Source organism: Protopterus annectens, chromosome 8.part0 (assembly GCF_019279795.1).
Source record: "Protopterus annectens isolate FY-2018-M chromosome 8.part0, PAN1.0, whole genome shotgun sequence".
Lineage (NCBI taxonomy): Eukaryota > Metazoa > Chordata > Ceratodontiformes > Protopteridae > Protopterus > Protopterus annectens.
Window position 1 is genome coordinate 1,975,478,735 of NC_056741.1, and position 23,366 is coordinate 1,975,502,100.

At 41.9% G+C, this 23,366-nt stretch overlaps 1 protein-coding gene across 4 annotated transcripts in view; it reads right to left on the reverse strand.

The window, feature by feature from the left end:
* Positions 1-1,381: 1,381 nt before the first annotated feature.
* Positions 1,382-23,366, reverse strand: part of PRMT7 (protein arginine methyltransferase 7) — an 843,610-nt gene continuing 821,625 nt past the window's right edge. For all 4 annotated transcript variants that reach the window (XM_044081516.1, XM_044081514.1, XM_044081513.1 and 1 more), the window contains one exon: positions 1,382-2,573. In XM_044081516.1, coding sequence (XP_043937451.1) covers positions 2,394-2,573 — 180 coding nt within the window. In that variant the 3' untranslated portion in view covers positions 1,382-2,393. The remainder of the gene's footprint in view (positions 2,574-23,366) is intronic.

Genomic DNA, 23,366 nt, shown 5'->3' on the forward strand with positions numbered 1-23,366 from the left:
CATTCTTATGGGTGTGCTATCGACAAGGTAATTTCCTAGGATGGATTACTTTCCAAAGAGTACTATTATACATTTCTTGGCGTTGAGTTTTAAGTTATGGCTTTGACACAAGTCATTTTCTGTGTTGGTCCTTGCTCTAGGATGCTAGTATTCTGGCGAGAATCTATGACTATTAGTTTGTACTCATCTAAAAACTTGGGCACACAGAGGCCCTTTATTTCCAAGAAGTAAATGCTAAAACGGAGTGGACCCAGCACAAAGTCCTGAGGGACTCCACTAATGACATCCTCTTTATGAAGGCGGTCTTCCCCAATCCTAGCGTCCTGGGTCCTATCAGAGAGCCAGCTAGCTATCAAGTGTGTAACACATAGATTTATGCCTATATTCATGAGTTTACAATGCTCTAGTGGGATGATATATCAAATGCCGTAGCCACGTCAAGGTAGGCAGTATGCACCATTTTGCCCTCATCCATTACCTTGGTGACCTTCTCAAAGAAGTCCACCAGGTTGAATAGACTTGATCTGCACTTGACAAAACCAGACTGGGTTGGATCCAGTATTCAAAGGTTTTCTGTGCCCTTATTAATCATTTCCGTGGCTTGCATATGAGACTAGTTAGACTTGTGGGTGTGTAGTTCCACAGGTCTGCTGATGTTTCATTGTTGTACAGAGGGATGACAGTTTCAGTACTTCATTTATTTGGCACAAAGTATGGCTGGAGGCTATGTTTAAACAGCGACTCTTCTGGTTCCGACATGTCATGTTTCAGGCTATTTAGGAGACATCCTGGGATGTTATCTGGACCCACTGTTGCAGTATTTTTGGCCCTACTCCCTAGTGATAGTTGGGATTATTTGATGGTGTTTCCTGGGGGCAGCTGAAGGAGGGGGTAAAATTGGAGCTGAACTTGTCAGCAAGGAATTTTGTTTTCCAGCTCTATGTAGGTGGTTCCATTTGCAATCAGTTCCTCACACTGCTATGTGCTGCCTTTGAGGTTTTGGACATAGCTAAATGAAGCCTTCTGGTTCTCCTTTGTATGGTAAGAGAGATTTTCCTCAAATTTCCCTTTAACAGACTTAATTTGCCCGAAGTTTTGTAGTGATGCAGAAACCATCCTTATGCTGACATTCAGATATTCTGCTATGCACCATATCATGGCAGTCTGCACACTCCACCATCTATTTATACTACTGTTTTCCACTGCCAGAAGTTATAGAAACTGCCATATTACTACCTTTCAGCTGACCGATACTGAAGAAATGAAAATACACTACTGCAAGTTAGGAAAGGGAACTGGCCTATTACCTGTGTTAATTACTACTGTCTTGCTTAAAGTTTAAACTGAAGTACTACTTGATGAAAACAATACATGTAAAAACTTTATTTTTAAAATGGAAGTTTATTACATAAAACCAAAACTGCTAGTACAGATGGCTCAAGTGTTACAGCATTTTATCCAAAGTACTTACATTCAAAATGTTTTTATCGAACTGACGCCATACTTACACATGAAGTTCTTATGGTAATACGCTAAAAAGTAGGTTGTTTTGCTTTTGATGTAAATAAAGTAGCACTCCTATTTCTGCTATTCCACAGCAGGAAGCAGAATACAGAAAAAAAGATTGAATGGTTTAAAAAAATGTAAAAGCCCATCTCTTTCAAATAAACATATCCGATAGATAAATATTTCTGCCCTAAGGTCACAGAATCTTAGTGAAGGGGGGAAATATTTTTGCCCTAAGGTCACAGAATCTTAGTGAAGAGGGGACTTTCTTTTTAGAAGGCTGTGCCTCACAGAGTAAGAATATTTATAGTATGGGGAGTAATGGTGGGGGCTTGCTCTCTGCAAAATTATTGCATATGAACACATGGTAAAAATGTTTTATGATGTTCGTCTGCAGTTTGTATTTTAAGAACTGCTTCCTGATGTATTGTCCTGCCTATGACATACATCTATAGGAGAGTCTACATACTTGCAACAACTGAACAATAATTAGTAAAGTGCTTAGAACTTTTTCTCAATGTCCTGTAACATGATAACGCCAGATATCTCCAATTAAACTCCTACCTTGCACTATAAGCCTATTACAAATACCCAAAATAGTTTAGGATTATCAACATGTTTTTTAATTTAATATGCCTGAGGTCAGTTTAATATCTGGGTTTGTGATCTTTTCATCTTCCGCTATAGGCTCTCTTCTTTAATCTGTATACCATCCATCTGGGACTGTTTTCATCTACTTTTCTGTCCCACAGATAACATCTTCAAGTAAAATATGGACAACTCAGTGCTTCAAAAATGGAGTATAGCCTTTGGAATAATCTGAAAGTAAGCAGTTTTAAAAGTCGAAGTGGGACAACAGCAGAAAGATCTTAGCCGCTCAACTATCCTCATTTGCCACTGCCATCATTTAAAGGCTGGAAGTCCATTGACAGGTCACCAGTCTTTGGTTCAAAGCATACGTTATAGGTGACTACTGAAGGCAGGTGGTCAGACACAGAATCTTGTTTCAGGATTGTGCTGAGGAAGTAAACAGCTTGCTTGCAGTGAGGATACCAAGAACATTCACCCTGTCAAAAAAAAAGTAATACTAATGTGAGATCACAGAGGAAGATGATGGGTACCATATTCAAATATTTCAGAATGAACAGTTAGTTATTTAAAGATGAAAGTTTCTTCATTCCTTCTCTTGATATGAAGGATTTAACTACATGGGGGATATGAAAATTGTACACACCCCCTGTTAAAATGCCTGTTTTTTGTGATATAAAAAAATGAGACCACAATAAATCATTTTCAGAACTTTTCCCACCTTTAATGTGACCTATAACCTGTAGAATTCAATTGAAAAACAAACAAATCTGTTAGGGGAGAAATATACAGAAAACAAAAACGTACAATAGGCTGGTTGAACAAGTGTGCACACCCTTAAACTAATACTTTGTTGAAGCACCTTTTGATTTAATTACAGCATTCAGCTTTCTTGGATAGGAGTCTATCAGCATAGCACATATCTTGACTTGGCAATATTTGCACAATCTTCCTTGCAAAAGCACTCCAAATCTGTCAGACTGCAAGGGCATCTCTTGTGCACAGCCCTCTTCAGGACACCCCAAAGATTTTCTATTGGATTTAGGTCTGGGCCATTCCAAAACTTTAATTTTTTCTTCTGGTGAAGCCATTCTTTTGTTCATTTGGATGTATGCTTGGGGTCATTGTTGTGATGAAAGGTGAAATTCCTCCTCTTCAGTTTCTAGCAGACGCCTGAAGGTTTTGGGCCAAAAGTGACTGGTATTTGGAATTGTTCATAATTCCTCCACCTTGACTAAAGCCCCAGTTCCAGCTGTAGAAAAGCAACCCCAAAGCACGATACTGCCACCACCATGCTTCACCATGGGGATGGTGTTCTTTTGGTGATGCAAAGTGTTGTTTTTGCGCCAAATGTACCTTTTGGAATATGGCCAAAAAGTTCAACCTTGGTCTCATCAGACTAACACATTTTCCCACATGCTTTTCAGGGACTTGATGAATTGTTTTGCAAATTTTATCTGGGCCTGGATGTTTTTCTGTGCAAGAAAAGGCTTCTGTCTTGCAACCCTACCCCATAGTCGAGACATGGAGGATACAGGATACTGTTGTCACATGTTGTACACAACCAGTACTTGCCAGAAATTCCTGCAGCTCCTTCAGTGTTGCTGTAGGCTTCTTGGCAGCCTCCCTGACCAGTTTTCGTCTTATCTTTTCATCAGTTTGGGGGTCAATGTTGTCCCATATTTTCTCCACTTTTTGATGGCCGTCTTCACAGTGTTCCATGGTGTATCTAATGCTGTGGAGATTTTTTTGTACCCTTCTCCTGACTGACACCTTTCAAGAATGAGATCCTTTGATGCTTTGTAAGTTCTCTGCGAACCACAGCTTTTGCTGTAGCAGACAACTGAGTAAATGTCAGGAAAATCCTAAAAGGACAGCTGAACTTTATTTGGGGTTAACCAGAGTGTCTCTAATTGATGGTAGGTGTGTACCCAAGAAGACTGAATGCTGTAATTAAATCAAAAGTTGCTTCAACAAAATATTAGTTTAAGGGTGCAACCAGCGTATTGTATGTTTTTTATATTTTTATATTTTTTTCCCCTAACAGATTTGGTACAGGTTATAGCTCACATTAAAGGTGGGAAAAGTTTTGAAATGATTTATTGTGATCTCATTTTTTTATATCACAAAAACCTGGCATTTTAACAGGGGTGTATACATTTTTTTATATCCACTGTACCTCTGAACTGCCTGAAAGCTAAGAATCACCTGTGTCATAGTGGTGTCATCTGCCCACACATTAGAATATACATACTCTTCCTGCCCTACACCATAATAATTTGGGCAACAGGCATAAACCTCAGACCCATACCAGACTATGAAGAAACCCCCATCCACCCCCAGAAATATATATATATATATATATATATATATATATATATATATATATATATATTTTTTTTTTTTTTTCAGTAACAGTTAACTAAAGACAAAACATGAATACAGCTGGTAGCATTCATAAAGTTTAAAAAAAAAAAAAAAAAAACTGCATTAGCATGTGAAAATATGCAAAACTTAGCAGAATGTTGAGATATCACATGAACAATAACACATGTACTTAATGTTATGAGCTGATCTATAAGTATATATCAGTGTGCATGCATCTAAGAAAATATATTCAGTGATCACATATATTCTGAGCTTCCTGTTGTACACTAATCTGACACTGATGAAACTTTTATATATATATGGTGAAGACGTTTAAAAAGAAGTCATACTTGGTTTAATTTATTTAACATTTGTTAACCGGGAAAGTCCAACTTGGAACGAGCCAATTTTCAGCGGAAGCCCGGTGAGAAATGCTCCAGATACATGTCTTTGTAATGTTTAATACATGGTTCATCTGCAGCTACCTGTTTCCTCTTCAGGTAAATCTGAAGGTGTGGGTCTTACAATTTAATTTGTTTGTGAAAGTGAGCGGAGCAGCCTGTAAAGGTAGTGCATACTATGTCACTCCATGAGACAAGCCCCGACAGCTTAATACATTTTTAGTTTCAAGACAATATACAACAGTAATGAGTCAAAAGTTTCAGCTATTGTGATCACTGAAAGAATGAGTTTGCCATTTGTTTTATCATGCCAACACAAAGTACCTCTTGTATGCTGATGCTTACTTGACTGAATTTGGTAAATTGCATAATTCACTACTGTAACAAAAAACTGTGTTTGGTATCAGAATAGGGACAGTTAAACAGAATAAGACTTAACATTTAAGTGGTGCAAATCATGGGCAATGAGTGAGTGAAATGACCTCATCACAAAATAACTAGCTGAACTGTAGGATGGGTGTAGTGAGACTTAACTCATTCCATCCAACTGAGTTTTGGAAGTTTGTGATGTAAAAAAAAAAAAATTGTGTCTTACCATAATGTTCCATCTGTGCTGTAGATCTTCACTAATCTTTGACTGTGCGCTTGGTTCTGAGCCTTGGAAAGGACTCTGCCGTTATTCCAGTCTGCGCCTTCCAAAAACTCTCAAGCTAAGCTCTACCCATAATGCTCCTCACACAATCACCTTAGATGGAGTTTGGAAGCAATAGATACAGACGAGAAGTAACAGCTCGGAGGCCTTATCTGAGACTTTATTATGAGAGCCAATCTTTGGAGGGATTTGATCCACCAAGAGTTCTTAAGGTAGGTGGGGTGGAGGGAGGGAATGTCAAGGATTAGTGAAGACAGACAACACAGATGGAACGTTATGGTAAGACATAACTTCTTTATCTGATGTCAGTCTTCACATAATCCTTGACTGTGGGACAGAGTTCCAAGCTACCTGGATCTTGGGAGGTCTCATGGAAGAATATTCTTGAGCACCATCAAGCCAAATGATGCACGTCCTCTTGAGACCAGGTCCAGTTTGTAATGCATAATAAAGATATGGGGAGATGCTCATGTCGCTGCAGCAAAAATATCTAAAGAAACTCTGGCATGAAAAACTGCAGATGTTGCTATTGCTCTAGCTGAATGGGCTCTAACAGCTCCTGGTGGTTGGAGTCCATTCCTGTTAGCCAATTAGCCAGAGTAACTTTAGATACTGGACACCCTAAATTGGCTGAAGAAATGGAAAGAAATAGCTGGTCAGATTTCCTTTGTTCTGTGAAGATAAAAATACAATTGCCTGTGTACATCTAGCAAGTGCAGACAGTACTCCCCTTTATTGGAAAAATTGGGACAAAAGACTAGGCGTTATATAGTCAGAGTGATATTTGCCTCGGAAACAATTTTGGTATAAAGGAGGGGTTTGTCTGGAGGGAGACCCTGTCCTTATAAAAGATACGGGGGTTTGCAGGATAAGGCCTGCATTTCAGATATTCTTCTGGCAGAAGTAATGGCTACCAAAAGTAAGGTTTTCCAGGACAGTTTACTATTGTAATGTCGAGCGTGCCTTGTGTGACAATAACGTGCAGGAGTCAGAATACAGACAATTTGAAGAATATTGAAATGTTGACTCAAGAAGACCAACTGTATAACGGCAGTTGACTCACTGCAGCCGACTGGGAGATTTACCCTTTTCCACACTGTAGTACGATCTCGGAGTTGTAATATATAAATGGCAGGGGGTGTGGGGGGCACACCCCTCTGCAAAAACATTACTGTTCGGCTGTGCAGTACAGATCTGGTCCGTACATATTGCTGCTAAGGAGGTAACAGACTTCAGAAGTCAAATTAGACTTTGACTCTATTGGTTTTTGGTATTTCAACCTACTTCATATTCTGAACATCGGACATGTAAATTGGATTTTTGAACGGTTTACATTTTGATGTCTCAATGGTAAACCTTCAAGGACAGGAGTTTTAAGTCACAACTTGCTGAGGGGTCAAAGGGTTGACAAAAAAAGATAATGAAAAACCAAATTCAAATCCCATGATGCAAAGGGTTCCTTAAATGGAGGTCTGAGCATTAAGGTTCCTTTTAAAAAGGCTTTGCAAAGTTTATGTGACATAAGGGATGAGCCATCTAACCAACACGGAAGTTAGCTATCGCAGAAAGGTGTACTCAAATAGTAGAGGCTGATGCTCCTGCCTCAAAGAGTGAAGCCAATAAAAGTCTAGAACTTTATCAACAGATGCTGAATATGGGTCAAGATTATAGTCTAGCAACCATTTAGTAAACTTTAGCTACTTGTTATGATGGAATGTCCTTGTTGAAGGTTTGCCGTGGGCCAAAATGATGTATTGGACCGGTGAGGTGAGAAAGGGATGCCTGGCGATCATGGGACCTGGGGAAGCCGTACAATGAGCTTGAGATGCTGCAGATTCAGATGAACCAGTCCCTCTGGGTGGGATAACAGGTCTGGAGCTGGGTCCAGTATCCAGGGTTCCCAAAGTAGATGAGGCCATAGGAAGGGAAACCAGATCTATCGAGGCCAGAATGGGGAGCAGAGGATTATCCTGTTCTTCGACCTGTTGGCTTTCTTTAGAAACTGACATATTGGAAAACCGGAGGAAAGGTGTACAACAGATGGGGGGGAGCCAGTCGTAAATGAGAGCATCTCTGGATGACTCTCCTGGTGGGGGGATCAGGGCAAAGTAACTGTTGCACTTGTTGTTCAGAGGGGAGGCAAAGAGGTCACAGCAGGGTTGGCCCCAAAGGCGGAATATCCTGTCCGCCACTTCTGGATTGATAGACCACTTGTGAGGTATGAGGATGAATCAGCTCAGTTTGTCTGCAATCACATTGGAGCTCCTCGGAATGTGCGTTCCCACTAGAAAGCAGTTTGAAGAAATTGCCCATTGCAACATTCTGAGCTCTTCTCGACAAAGATGGTAAGATCTGGTTCCTCCTTGCTTGTTGAAGTACCAGACTACTGACATATTGTCTGTTTGAATTGCTATCATTCCCAAGGGGAGGGTATCTTGAAATGCCTGCAACTCTTAACAGCACTGCCCTCATCTCTACAACACTGATGTGGAAACTGGCCTCCAGCTGGGACCAAGTGCCTTGGATAGTCATTCCCAGATAATGCCCCCCCAATCTGGGATGGATCTGTGGTCACTATGGCTTGGGGTTGAGGAGGGACAAAGGGACGGCTCGACAAGATTTTGTTGGTGTGAAGCCGCCAACTCAGGTCTTCCTTGCATAGATTGGAGATCACAATCAGATGGGACATTGGTTTTCAATAAAGACCAATGGGAGGCCAGAAGCTATTGAAGAATTTGCATGTGATATCTTGCCAGGGAAACTAGAGTGATAGAGGTTGCCATTGACTCTAGAGTCTGTAGAATGAGTCTCACTGTTACTTTCCTGCTGCAAATGATCTGATCCTTTGAAGTCTTTCTAGAGGAGGAGACGCAATGCCAGTGACTGTGTTGAGAATAGCTGCAATGCATTCCAGCTGCTGGGAAGGTTCTAAATGGTATTTTTTCGTGGTTTATAGTGATTCCTAAGCCAGAACAAAGGAGAAGAGTGTAATCTCATGCCTTTACGAGTTGACACCTCATGGGAGCGGTAAATATCCAGTCATCTAGATATGGAAACACCCAGAATCCTAGCAGTCTCAGGTGAGCTGCTACCACTGCTATGCATTTGGTGAACACCCTGGGGGCTGTGGTAAGACCAAAGGGCCGAGCCCTGAACTGATAGTGACTGGCTCCCAGTTGGAAGCGCAGGAATCTTCCGGACTGCTAGTCCATTTTTATATTGTACTAAGCATCCTGAGGCTCTATTGATCAGAGCCAATCATCTTGTTCCAAGAATGGAAATCTAAACTGAACCAAGCCCATCTGGAATTTGGTTTGTTGAGCAGATTTCTTCAACTGAGATCCAAAATTGGCCTCCAGCCCCGTTTTCTTTGGCACTAAAAAGAATCTCGAGTAAATCCCAGATCCTCTCTGGTGGGACTCTTTGGATGACTCTTGTTGAGCAGTTTTTGAATTTCTAAGACTGCTGCATCCCTGTGACTGGGTGGAACATCCGGTATTATTTTTAATCTTTTTTGGTTCTTCTGAAAAGGGGATGTTGTAACCTCTGGTTATAATCCTCTGCACCCATTTGTCCGTTACAATCCTCAGCCAGACAGAGATATCACCTCAACTGCCTCTAGAGGAAGGCAGTCAGGCCTCCTTTCAGGAGTGCTGATAGGAGTTTCTAGGGAAAGAGTCCCTGGAACCCTGATTCTGTAGGCCATTTCTGCCTCTTGAGCGGCATCTTCCATTACTACTCCCCCTCTTTGCCATGTGAGTCCTAGAAAGGTTCTTGGGACTTTGTGAACCACAGCCTCCCACTTCTCTGGTTCCTGGAATAAGGCTGTTAAGGAGTGGAAAAGCATACGCTTACAGCAGAAAGGGTCTTCCCATCTTTCTCACATCTGGCTAGAGTCTCTTTAAACTTGGAACCAAATACGGAAGTTCCGTCAAACGGACCATTGACGAAAGAAGACTTAAATGGCTCTGTGAAATCACATAACCACATCCAGGCATCTCTCTTGATAGCTATACCTGAACCCGCTGCTCTTGTCGTCCCTTCGGCAGCATGAGCAATAAGCCGCATGGATGAGTTGGAGATAGATTCTAGGGTTGTGAGCTGAGAAGCCACTTTTTCTTGAACTTCTTAAGCTACTGATCCCACTCCTAAAACAGTATCTGACAGGTCTTTAATCAGATTCTCAAAAGCCTTGTAAAATGTGACATGTAATTCAAGGACCTGAGAGCGAAGGTCGATGAAGCGTATACGTGCTTCCCAAATCTATCCATTGTCCTAGACTCTTTGGAAGGATGTTGGTGGCTGCCGCTACCACCATGGCATCCACAGGAATTCCTTTGGCCCAGTGTTGTTGATCCTGAGTGGCACAGGGGATACGGTCAGGTCTCCTTGAGATCGGCTTGATGGAGTCAGGTAACTTTGAAGCCCGCTGAGTGATCAGCTTAATAAGATAGCGGGAGGAGAGATCCAAGAGGTAAAGAGATGGGCATGAAAAACCTCTAGGTATACAGTACAGTTTTGTACCTACCATAAATGTAGATGTCCGATAGACATGCAACTGCAGTCATAACATGTGGGTTGTCCTGCCTCAGGCAGCCCTCGGTCGGCCGGATTCCAAAGTCTGGGTCCGTCGTCGGCTGATGTCGCATTTCTCTCCGACGTCAGAGCGGCTGGAGTACATAAGCATCAGCCGACGCCATTTTCTCCAGTGTTTCTTGCCCCAGATGCCAGGTGCCCTCCAAGGAAGGCTGTAATCAAATTGGAAGACAAAAACAGGATTCCAGACAAATAAATGAGCAATAAAACAAATACACCATAACAGATATCCCCAGCTAAGAGTAACAGGGATAGGAGTGGACCCTAGGCATAGAGGGGTATGGAGGGAGGGAAAACCCGACTGCAGTTGCATGTCTATCGGACATCTACATTTATGGTAGGTACAAAACTGTACTATGTCCTTCAAGAATGCAACTGCAGTCATAACATGTGGGTAGAATACCATAGCTTAGCTGGGGAGGAGGAATGCTCTAGGAAAAGATGGTGTGGCAATCAAACCCTGCAGGACTGCCAAGCAAAGCCTGCTCTGGATCTGGAGTATAGAGGGAGATTGTAGTGTTTGGAGAATGTATGCACGGAGCTCCATGTAGCAGCTTCTAGAATGTCCTTAGTAGGCACCCCTCTTAAGAATGCTGCAGAGGTGGCTGTAGCTCTGGTGGAATGTGGTCTGACATTGGCTGGAACAGTCTTTCCATGAAAGGAATAACAGAATTTGATGCAATGTCCAATCCATTTTGAAATAGTCTGTTTTGAAATTGCTTTTCCTTGGACTGCAGGGGCGTAAGCTACAAAAAGTTGTTCAGACTTCCTACTGGCCTTGGTTTTGTCCAGGTAGTATCGAAGTTGTCTGTGAATGTCCAAGGTATGCAACAGTCTTTCCCCCTTATTCTCAGGATTGGGGAAGAAAGCAGGCAGATGAATGGCTTGATTTAAAGAAACCCTAGATACCACCTTTGGCATAAAAGTAGGGTTGGTCCTTAATGAAACCATGTCTCTGTGAAAAATTATGAACGGTGGTATTGCCATTAGGGCCTGTAGTTCCGAAACCCTTCTTGCTGAGGTAATTGCCAACAGGAAAGCTGTCTTCCATGAGAGAAATTGCAAGTCAACTGAAGCTGCTGGTTCAAATGGAGGTAGAGTCAGTTTTTCTAGGACAAAATTGAGGTCCCAGGCTGGCACTGGGGCCTTTCTTGGTGGCTTAATGTTCTTGATTCCCGTGAGGAATTGCCTTAGCAAAGGGTGTGAAAAACAGGAGGATCAGTGTTATATCTAGCTGAAATAGCTGATGCATGTATCTTTATGGAAGAATATGAGAGGCCGTTCTTTAGCATATCTGCCAAATATTCCAAGATGAGTGGGATGTTCAACAATGATGCATCATGTCCCTTGCTGGTATTCCAATTGCTGAATCTTTTCCACTTTGCTAAGTAAGCCTTTCTGGTGGATGGTCTTCGAGCCTCTGTTAGTATCCTCTGAACTTCCTTGGAGAGAGATAGGTTGAGGTTATTTATGGGATCTCCCAGGCTGTTAGCTGCAGTGTCTGAAGGTTTGGATGCACTGTTTCGAAATTGTGTTGAGTCAAAAGTTGAGGCCATTGGGGAAGGGCCCACCTCCTGGTGTGACATATGCTCCGTAGTAGTGGATACCAGTGTTGTCTTGGCCAATCCGGGGCTATTATGATTCCCTTGGGTCTCTCTGCTTTGATCTTTAGTAATACTGAGGTCATCAGTGGCAGAGGTGGGAATGCATAGATTGTTAGGAAGTTCCAGTTGAATGAGAGAGCATCTATTTTCCAAGCTTTTGGATGGTATTGTCCTTGTGCAGAATTTTTGTAGAAGATGGTTGAGGTGAGAGGCAAATAGGTCCACTTCTGGCCTGCCCCATGTCGAAGTGAGTTGTGTGAAGACCTTTGGATGTAACCTCCACTCGTGTGGATCTGTGAAATTCCTGCTTAGGCTGTCCGCCAACACATTGTCTTTGCCTGGAACAAACTGGGATTGTAACTGGATGTTTAGGCTCAGTGATTTTTCCCAAAGATGCATTGTCAGTCTGCAAAGGGGGTAAGAGTGGGTGCCCCCTTGCTTGTTTATATACCACATCACAGTGGTGTTGTCTGTCCGTATCAGTAAATGGCCTTGCTGAAGTTGGTGTTGAAAGGCCTCGATGGCATGCATTACTGTCAGCATTTCCTTTTGGTTTATATGCAGATGTGTTTCCTTTGGAAACCATTGTCCTTGTATACACCTGCCTTCCATGTGCGCCCCCCATCCAAGGTCTGAGGCGTCTGTGGTCATGGTCTGTGTTATCTGTGTTTTTTTGAATGACATACCTGCGTTTGCCTGGCTCACCGAGGCCCACCATAGGAATTCCTTTTGTAGGCATGGAATGAGCGGTATGGTTGTCTCCAAGTTGTTGCTGTGTTGAGACCAAACGCTTTTTAGGTACCATTGAAGCTTTCTCATGTGTAGTCTTGCTAATGGAACAGGGAGAATGCAGGATGCCATGTAACCCAGGGCCTGTAGGAATCTCCTTGCAGTCATCTGGGTGAGTTTTGCTAAACCTTTGAAATAATGAGTTAACTTCTCTTGCTCGTCTTCTGTCAGGTAAGCCATTTGAGAGGCTGTGTCTAGTTTGGCACCTAAGAAGATTATTTGCTGGGATGGTTGCAGTCTTGACTTTTGGAAGTTGACTGTGTATCCCAGAGCTTGAAGTAATCGTATGACATAGTCCAAGTTTTTGTCAACATCAATTTGTCGTCCGCTTGTATGAGGCAGTCGTCCAGGTACGGGTAAATTTGTATCCCCTGGAGCCTGCAATGAGCAATTACTGAAGCCAGGCATTTTGTGAATACTCTGGGTGCAGTAGATAAGCCAAATGGCAATGCTGAGAATTGATAATGCTCTGGCCCTGCAAGAAATCTGAGGTATCTTCTGCAGCTGTGTCTGATAGGGACATGCAGGTATGCCTCCTTGAGGTCCAGAGTAATCAGCCAAGACCCCTTGCCCAGTATGGGAAGGAGTTGCTGTAGAGTCAGCATTTTGAACTTTGGTACTATGAGAAAGGTGTTTAATGCGGACAAGTCCAGTATTGGTCTCCATTTGAGATTCTTTTCTTTGAACAAGGAACAGTCTTGAGTAAAACCCCTGGCCTTGTTCTTGTTGTGGAACTCTTTCTATTGCTTTCATCCGAGTCAGCAGAGTGATTTGCTTGATAGCCTCTGCCCTCTGGTTTTGTGGCAGGTTTGGCATGCCTTGTTTTCTTGGCAAGGTATGAAAATGGAACCTGTAGCCTCGGTCTATAATGTCCAAAATCCATTTGTCCTTTGTCAGTCTGTGCCAATTTTCTGCAAACAGAGATAATTTCCCAAGGGAGCTTCTATTTGTTCCCTGGTAGGCGGAAGTAGAGGAAAGTCATTGAGATTGTGGCTGTGGGGCAGGTGAAACCCCTGCGTCACTTCTTTGGTTTCCTGGCTGCCATTGTCGTCCCCTGTAAGGGCCTCTGTATTGGCCTCTTCCTTGGCCACGTCTGTTTTTACCCGTTTGAAACTTTTCTGGATTAGGAAAGGACCAGTTTTTTGAAGGCCAATTCCTACTGAATCTGGGGGGTTGAACCTGGAGGAAATCTTTCACCGTCTGAACTGATTTTGCTTTTTCTTCGATGGTCTTTAACACATCCTTAGCATTAGCACCAAAAAGCTTGTTCTTTTCCAAAGGTGCATCCAGAAGTTTTGCCTTTACATGATCTGGTAGAGGTTGATCTTTTAACCATGCATGTCTATGGATGACTGCCCCTGTCATAGCTACCCTACATGAAGCTTCCAGTGCATCATATCCACACTGCAGGAAGTGATTGCTTACTTGCTGAGTGTTATGTACAGCTTCCTGCAAAGCCTTCCTGTCTAAAGGATCAGGAGTGGCTAATGTTTTTTGTAAATCTTCTAACAGGAAATCCTGATATTGTAACATATGAAAAAGGCAATTCAAAGCTCTCATAGATAAGGTAGTGGATGTGTAAACCTTTTTGCCCCATCTCTCTAATGACCTAGCTTCCCTGTTGGAGGGCAATGGATTTTTAGAGGTGGAAGCTGAAACTCCTTTAGGCCCCTGTGAAATAGTTTCCAAATCAGCAGTACGGGCCCTGAATAAATGGGAATGTGTTTCTGGGACCCTGTAATACCTGTCTGGCTTGGCTGGAGCCGGAGGAAGAGAGTCAGGGGTAGCACTAGAGTCAGAATATAAATCATCCAAAACATCAAGTACAGGAGGAATAGCTAAGGGCCTGTGCTGGGGCTTCTTAAGGAAAGTCCTAAGGCGTTTTCTGGAATCAGAATATTCCTGTCCTTGCCACTTGAAATGTTCCCTCATGGTATGCAGAACTTCCCCAAAAGAAATATCCTCAGGAAGGGAGGCCGAGGGGATGGAATCTTCTGCATCCGAGTCCTCATAGGTCTGGAAGAGCTCTTCCTGGCTATCAGAGTGGACAAAGCCCTCAGAATCTTCATCTGAAGGGATAGTATCAGAGGGTTCAATCCGGGGCCTTTTATCAGAAGGAGGCTGGGATCCTCTCTCAGGATGGGCCTGTGAACCTCTAATCATAGAAATTAAGTCAGCAGCCATAGACATAATTTGTGTCTCTGCAGTAGGCTGAGGTAAGGTTTTAGTAGTAAGATGCTTTGTTTTGCTGGCTGCCTTAGCCCTAGTGTAGGCCTTAATAGACATGGCCATAGGAGGCCTGGCAGCTCCACGTGCAGGAGTGACCTTGTCTACAGCAATGGTCTCGGGCATTTCCTCGGTTTTGGTATCCGGAGGAAAATCAATAACTGGCGTCGGAGTGATGTCTGGAATCGGAGTCGTTGGTAATGCGGTGTCTTCGGTTCGGAGCGATGGAAAGACCGTCTCAGAGGGAACCGGAGCACTCGCGCTAGGTTTTGGCGTGGAGTCGGTGGTAGACGCGGCCCGAGGATGTCGGTCCCGGTCTTTTCGCTTCTTGGGCGTTTGCGATGTCGGAAGTTCCGACGGCATGGTGTAAGCAAATTTATCGCCGAAAAAATCTTCAGCGAACTCCGCCCGGCGCCTGAGGGTGCACTTGTTGAAGCGAGCACACGCTACAGAGGCCGGAAGACACCAAGAGTGGAAATCCTTATGAGGTATTTGTTTACCACAATATAGACAATTGTTAACTTTTTCAGTAATTTCTGACATCAGCTGAGGCAAGAAAAGGTCCCCAATGGGGTACTTAGCTTTTTTGATGACTTCGGTATCGAAGAATACAGGAGCTGACCGACCGGCACTTGCGAACTGCTTCTGCTTCGGGCACCATGCGGCAAGAAAGACTGAAGAAAATGGCGTCGGCTGATGCTTATGTACTCCAGCCGCTCTGACGTAGGAGAGAGATGCGACATCAGCCGACGTCGGACCCAGACTTTGGAATCCGGCCGACCGAGGGCTGCCTGAGGCAGGACAACCCACATGTTATGACTGCAGTTGCATTCTTGAAGGACATCGATATCTTCCAAGAAAGGCTGGAGGATATTTTAGCAACCCCTCTGTTTAAGAATTTCTAGGATGACCTTGAAGGAAACATCTTCAGGGAGTGACTTAGGGGAACCTTCTCCCTCATCAAAATCTATATCTTCTGTGAAGGACTCTCCAGGTGAGTCCATGTGCTTCCTCTTGCTTTTTCTCTTTGAAGGTACCACTTCACTGGGGTGTTCCAGAGAAGTATCCAAAGATGACATAACCAATGTGGTTTGATTCTGAGACATTTGTGCCCTCTGTCCCACGGAAGGGACTGGAGGAAGCTCTGGTCAAGGAGATGACAAGATGTTTGGACAGACAGGGATAGCATAGACTGTCTATCCACCATGGACGAGGCCCTCTCCATGGCCTAGAAGGCAGGCTCCCCATAGAGGGATGGGAGCCTGGAACCGAAAAGGACTACTCCTGAACCATGATCTCACTGCGCGCCAATGAGGCCACCACCAGAGTCATGCTTACATATGCCAAAGCACTGAGGGGCATGGATGGCTCTGAAAGAATCAAAGTCGAACCCCACCCTCGGTACCGGCAACAAAACCTCAACTCTGGGAGGTCTCCAGGTTTGAGAAACCCAAAGAATTTAGGGTAGCTATCGGTGCTGGAGAAGAGGCTCTGACCAGCACCAAAGCAGTCGAAGCTGGGAAAGCTAGTACCAAGGGCTCCGAAAACTCAGGTGGAGTCGAAGGAGGAATAAGCAGTGGTGTGGAAGAAGGTAGAGTTCCAGAGATAACATTTCTAGGCACCAAAGAAGGGGGTAATCCCCTCGCCATAAGGAGCTGATCCACCAGTCTCAATGTCAGATTCAGACAAACTCTTGGCAGACTGAATTGAGGAAGCTGATGGAGATTTTGGTGGACATGTCTCTAAAAAGGGACTGGGAGGACGGTCCACAAAGGGATCTACTGAGGGAGAATATCAGGTTCACTGTAAAAATATAAGTGAAGGATCTTTTGGTTCCATACACTTGGTTAGAACAGAAGGAGAAGTGTCTTCAGTTGATGTTAGTGCTGAAGAAGTCAATGCAGAAACAGGCACTGTTGGCACAAAGGTCTGAATATTTTGGCCCACCGGTTCCGAGGAGGCCGTCGGCACAGAGGGAGACTTGGCAATTTTGGATGGCAGTTCCGAAGATGGTGTTGGGACTGACTAACTTCTTTTCTTTGATTTAGAGGAGGAGGATGACAATGAACTGCCTTCAGTTTTTGGACCAGATAAGGCCTCGTCAAAGTCCGATGTAAGCAAACCTTTCAAAACTAACTTATATTTACATTCAGTCAGAGTTGTGTTGCTGAAGTTGTGACAGATTGCACAGTCCTCTTGTGGACAACAAGAAAATATAAACAAAGCATGTCCATCTGAATTTGGCATCTTCCTGTCACACTTTTGACACCACTTGAACCCAGAAGTGTCTCTGGAGGGTTTGTCGGCCATTACAAAAAAGACAAAGGCCATGATATATACACACAAAACCAGTCATACTGACAAGTCAGAAAAGAAAGAGCTTTTTTTTTTTTTTTTAAAAAGTAAAAGCAAGCAGAAAGGAAAAACCAGCTATGGCACTCAAAAATACCTGAAGGTAAAAGGGGGGAAAGTACCAATCATGGTACTTGAGAAAGAACTACCTAACAGTAGATAAAAGAGAAAACACATGCTAAACTGTCAAAGGGAGGAGAGGGTAGTACAGAAATACAGAAGAGATGATAAAAAAAGAGAAATTAGAAAAATCTGACTTACAGTTTTCTTAAACAATGGCTTTCGCCCAAGAGCACGTGTCTGGCACTATGAAGTGGCAAAAGAGATCTGCGGTAATGTGGTGAGGAACATTATGGGTAGAGCTTAGCTCAAGAGTTTTGGAAGTGGCGAGCTCGAATAATGGCAGAGTCAGAAATGAGCCCACAATCGAGGATTATGTGAATACTGACATCATCAAATCTTCTAATAGGCACAGCCTAAACTTTTTTTATAAGAACAAATTATGTCTTCACGTTTCAAATAAGTGATCATATCTCTGTAACCATAGGGGTTACTAGAGAAGTGTAAATGTGAAACTCTGCAGCACAAACTATTTTGTATAATAGTAGTATTCCTTAGGTTCTAATTAATTATAATTCAGTATAAACAAATGGAGTTTTTCTTCCCAGGCCTCTGCTGAAAATGGGTATTAACCAGTCAGACATTCCCCCCAGTAAACAAAGACAAACAAATTATCTTGCAAGTCACTATTAAGTTTGTAACTGTCAGCATCAGATCATTAACTTCCCCCCCCTCCACCAGCTGCTCTTCTGACCCATTTATTACACCTTGTGAAGAGTTCTACAGCTCGATCTTTCCATAAAGGTGAGGGTGGCATGTACTGGGAGTGGTACCTTTTATCCTCAAAGAGGATCATGATTTCTTTTTAAGCCTCTAATCTTAACATCAGCTTGTCAGCCTTCAAGGGGCCAGTTTGAAATTGGCTTTTGTGATGCACACAATGCTTTCTCTGATGTGATTATTTGGGTCTGCCACTCTTGTAGACAATATCATCCATGAGATCCCAGGTCTTCACTAGAGATTCTCACTGTCATGCATAAACCCACAAGCACATGCTGCCCCCCTTAAAGAGAGGTGAGCAGGCTTAAATCTGAATTTCCCTCCTCCCCCATGCTAGGTCCAAAAGATGCCCTGGCCACTAGTTGAACTGGGAGCACCAGCGTCTGCATATAAGGTCTGATGTTAAAATAAATTAAGTGTGAGTGCCTAAATAGCTAAGGAAGGAAATGCTGGCCACAACATACGAGAGACATTAGGGAACTGTGAAATGTAAAGAAAGAGCATATAATGTGCCATGCTTGCCTGGCATGCTGATGGCGAATGAGCAAGTAGTAAGACTTAGTGTGCGATGCATACCATAACAATAATCTGAGAAGAGATACAATTATTTATCCAGTAAAGCTGGAGCAGATTTGTTTCAGTTTTCTATGCATAGAGTTCTTTTCAAAGTTTCCATTTCTGGTGAAGATACAGGACACAAGAAGTGGTTGTGTTATCAATGCACTAAACATTGTTTTTTGAGACCTAGATTACCTGATGATATCATTGATAACAATCAAGGTATGGAAACTTGATTTTTTTTTTTTTTTTTTTTTTTTTTGTTACAGCAGTACGAATTTCATTATATGAAGTCTAATTCAAGTTATCCACAGCCCAAATGGTCACACAAACTGGAAAAAAAAAATCATGGAAAAAAACAGTGCAATAACAGTATACATGTGTGCATATAGCTCTGTTAGAATAAGGAAATATTCTCTTGCATGGTGTGTATTTATTGCCTACTCAGCTACTGCTAGACTGTAAACTACCTACCTCTACTTCCTTATAAAGCCCAAATGCAGAAAAGGTAGTTCGTGTAAGAGACACTGAATGTAATCTAGTCTAGACTGAAGTTCTACTGCAGTAAAAATGCAAGCTGTCTTCTTTTGAAGAGTGATGCTGCAGAAAAGGAGCGATTAAGTGTGAACATCCAAAAACATTTGAGTTTGGTACTGAGGATGGGACATTGCTGAGAAAAAACATGAAATATATTCAAAACAAATATGTCTCAGAGAGACTGTAAGGTGTAAAAGTGCTGTATCTGAGAAGCTCATGGCCAAGATGTGTGTCAAGTACTGTAGACAGAGATCCTAAAAGGTGTCTGCAAAGGATTTCTTGAACAGTAAAAGCGAATTATAACCACCCAGCTAGACTGCCTCTAGGGGCATTCCAAATGACACTGAATACATAAACTGAAAAAGTAACAGGCCAGTTCTTCACCAAATATAGTACACTGTTGAAGTCCAGCAATATACTCAGACAGCTGCAAGTACTGAAATGCATTTTTCCCCTCCATCCCCCCAGCTTCTTTTCTCATTCAGTGGGTATACCAGATCTGCCACAGCCTATCACAGGTTCATTGAGGTTGCTGCTGTGGAGTGTATCCCAACCCCCCCCTGCACTCTGCAATTGCTGTCTACAGAAGGTGTATGCACAATCTTCCAACAAAGCAGTATTCCTCTTGCAGCATAAAGCTTGCCAGGCTCTTAAATCTGCAACTACAGCAATACTACGCAGCCTCCCTTTCCTCAGGATGGGTGAGCTGGATTTGGCCACTCCTTCCAGTCAAATATGGGGTACCAGAATGGCTTTACCCCTCGTTGCCAATGGGTCTAAGTACTGAAATGTGTTTTGGCATTAATGCTGCTCAGTGTACAAATCCTAATAGTAGTTTCAGTGTAAATGAAACAAGTGGATGGGAATGTAATTAAAGGAATGATAATTACATAATGAAATCATCCTTGTACAAGCGAAACAAACAGTTATGCCTGTTGAATAGAAATATATAAAGTTTATCAAACTGCCAGAACATAAAGGAGAGTGGAATTGATGTAGCCATTACCAGTACAGTGAACTCTCAGTATTCTGGATTTTATTTAGCAGAATTTCATTAGTCATACGGCCTTGAAATGCTACTAGCACTAATCAAAATAAATTACCATGAAATGAGCTTTTCTTGGATGTTGTGTTAAAACTAGGAAACTCACATTAATACATTTCACAATATTGGTGAGTGCTGCACTTTAAGCATACATTAAAAACTGGCACAAAATAACAATTCCTATCTTTGTTGTGCTAAAAACTGGGATCCACTACATCTGGTCAACATGCCCAAGGTCCTGTCATAGAAGATGAGCAACAAAAAGCGTATAAATGATGAGTTCAAGTACAGAGTATCTGAGCTCATCTAAAAAAACAGAGAATAAGCTTTTTTTTATATGAAGCATGTCCCCCATATAGGGTACTTTTCCCCTACCCCTTCCTTTCTTACACTAATTTCAGAGTCAGTACACCTCAGAGAAAGAATAATTATTGACAGCATAAATCCTGTCTTGTTCTTTCTTCAGGAGCCTGCAACAGTGAACCAGCAACATAACACTATGAACTTATTCATACATAAATTCAGCAGACGTGACATCAGCAAATGGCAACTCAAACTGTTGCATTCAAGCAACTGTGACTCAAGTTCAGGTATCTTGAGTACGCAAATTGTATGCCTAAAATCTTTGATACCCTTTTTACTTTCAAATCCAAATATTCTTTTTTTCTGAATGAGGTAAGGCTAAGGTTAAAACCTTGCTAACATGTAAAATGCTACACTGGTTAGCTTCCTAAAACAGTATTAAACTGTGTTAAAATTAATTAAAAAGCTATAGTTGTTGGTTGTTCTAGGGCATGGCAATTAAATCATTTAAGGATTTCAGAGCACCCTCAGGTGCTATCACTTAAGTGATCAGATACATTAAAACAACCCCAAGTACGAGCAGTGCAAGTCTCACAAACAAGGATGTATAAAGCTATTAGCTTGGTGGATAAACCAGAGGTTGTCCAGTATTTCTTGACTTTTGGCATACACTTTGATGCTTTTTTTGTATAATATTTATCCATTCTGGACTGGCAAGGCCCTTGAAAAGTAGGTACATCTAGTCAGAAGTTCCTTCACGCTTCCAGTAGGAGTGTGGGATACTACTCAGACACTTTTAAAAAGCAAAGCGATAAAAATTATGGAAAATATAAGCACATTATCAAAAAGATAGTGTGAAATTTGAAAACTTTATAATGTACTACAATGCAAAATTGTACCACAAGATGTCATCAATTTTTGCATCTGAAAACTGGAGATCTAAGATGAGTGTCCTCTTTCTTTAAATTACTGCCACTCATGTTGTTCATGGAGTGTGGATTTCTGTGTACTTGACACCTTCAAAAAGTTTGGGTGATGATGAATTCAGAAAATTGTGTTAAGGAATAAATCAGACCTGAAAATAGGTATGTTACTCCAGAATAGGGACAGTTAAAAGGTCTGCTGGACTGAGATAAAGCACATAACTTTCACTGAAAAATGGAGTACAAGTCTGATCAAAGTCCATCACTCTGACAACCCCATGACATCTAAATGTAGGAGGAGGAGGAGAACTAAACAATTCAGAGCTGGCTGCCACTGCTAACAATACACCATGTGAGACTGGGCTAAGTGAACAAGAGTTTGATGAGCACTCAAAAAACATGGTGCAGTTTCTAAAAGATCATCTGCAGGATGGCATGAAAATGCAAATGATATTAATTACTACTAATGTGACTTTTTTTCTTATGTACTGCATGGCTTGATATAAATGCTATCATAAAGCATAGGATGTTATGTCTGTGCTCCAAAATCAAGAGAAAAATGAGCTTGTTTTACAGAAGAGCCTCACCACTGTCATAGTAAATTTCTTAAGTACAAACCTCAGTTTCATAAATCAGTGAAGATCACACTGCCACCCACACTCTACAGTAACCGTAAAATGACAATGGAAAAAACATCTAACAGTTTTAAAAGCTGTAACTCATCTGGACACTGCCATACAAAAACAGTAGCCAGCTAGCTCTTAACTGTACTTGATTCTCGCTCAGATTTTTATGCTGTCCCTCTTAAAAGATCTGAATTTATGACAAGTCAGAGATGATTACACCAATCAAATAATGCTGGACATTACAATTAAGATTTCTGACCCTCAAGATAATAAGGTCTAGTTTAACACGCACTTTACAATTGGTGTTCTAATGGAATAGTACAGGTATTTAAAACATAGCTCTTCATGTGTAATCTTTGTTCTTAATTACTTTTTGACTCTGTTGCTTATTCTTGAGAGCTACTAAGAAATTTTAATGTTGTTAAACACTTTGTGCTGCCACATCACAGTTTTAGAAAATAGTAAAGCATTGGGGCAGCTAAAACTCCCTATGTACGACAAAGAATTAACTGTTCATCAAATAAAACCTTTTGCTAAGAATGGATTAAATAAATTTACCCATCTCATGATAATTTTTTTAATTAATTTCAGGAATGTATAACCTAGTTATGATCAGAGAATTTATTTACAACTGAATGTGTCTTTCAGCTTTTCCCGGTTAGGGGTCGCCACAGCGGAACTCCGGTCCGCTAATGATTGGCAGTAGAGTTTTTTTTTTACGTGCTGGCTTGCCGGGCCTAACGCACAACCTTCAACGAAGGAACACCCATTCACGCATGTCGCCACACAGAAGACGCTCTAACTGAGAATCGAACGGGCAATGTCTAACTGTGAGGCAACAACGCTACCGCAGCACCACCACCGCAGTATACTGTGGCTTAATTTGGCTGTGGTGCATTTCTGCAAATTGTTTCAGTAAATTTGATTATCTTCATAAACTATCTAAAAATGAGGCAGTGTTTTTTTATACATATGGATCTAGGACATATGCTCGACTGAGCATATGTCCGAATCCAAAAACATCGAACACACATACACGAAAGCGCTCAACATCGAAAAGCGCTTATATGTATGTGTAGTTCAAAAAAAAAAAATCTATGTTTCTGCATGGGGGCTTTGCCCCCCTACTTTAATATTCTCAGTCCAAGATCGCACTACAGTGGGGAAAAGGGAATTTTCCCTTACCTGCACTGTAGTCTGATCTACGAAACAGGTACACATACACGGAAGCGCTTTTCGATGTTAAGTGCTTTAGTGTATGTGTGATCAATGTTTTGTGATTCGAACATATGCTGAGTCGAGCATGTGTCTGGATCCACACACACACACACACATATATATATATATATATATATATATATATATATATATATATATATAGACAAACACACACACAAATAGTGAGTCTTTTAGATACTGATATATTAAGTCTAATGTACTCACTGATAATTTG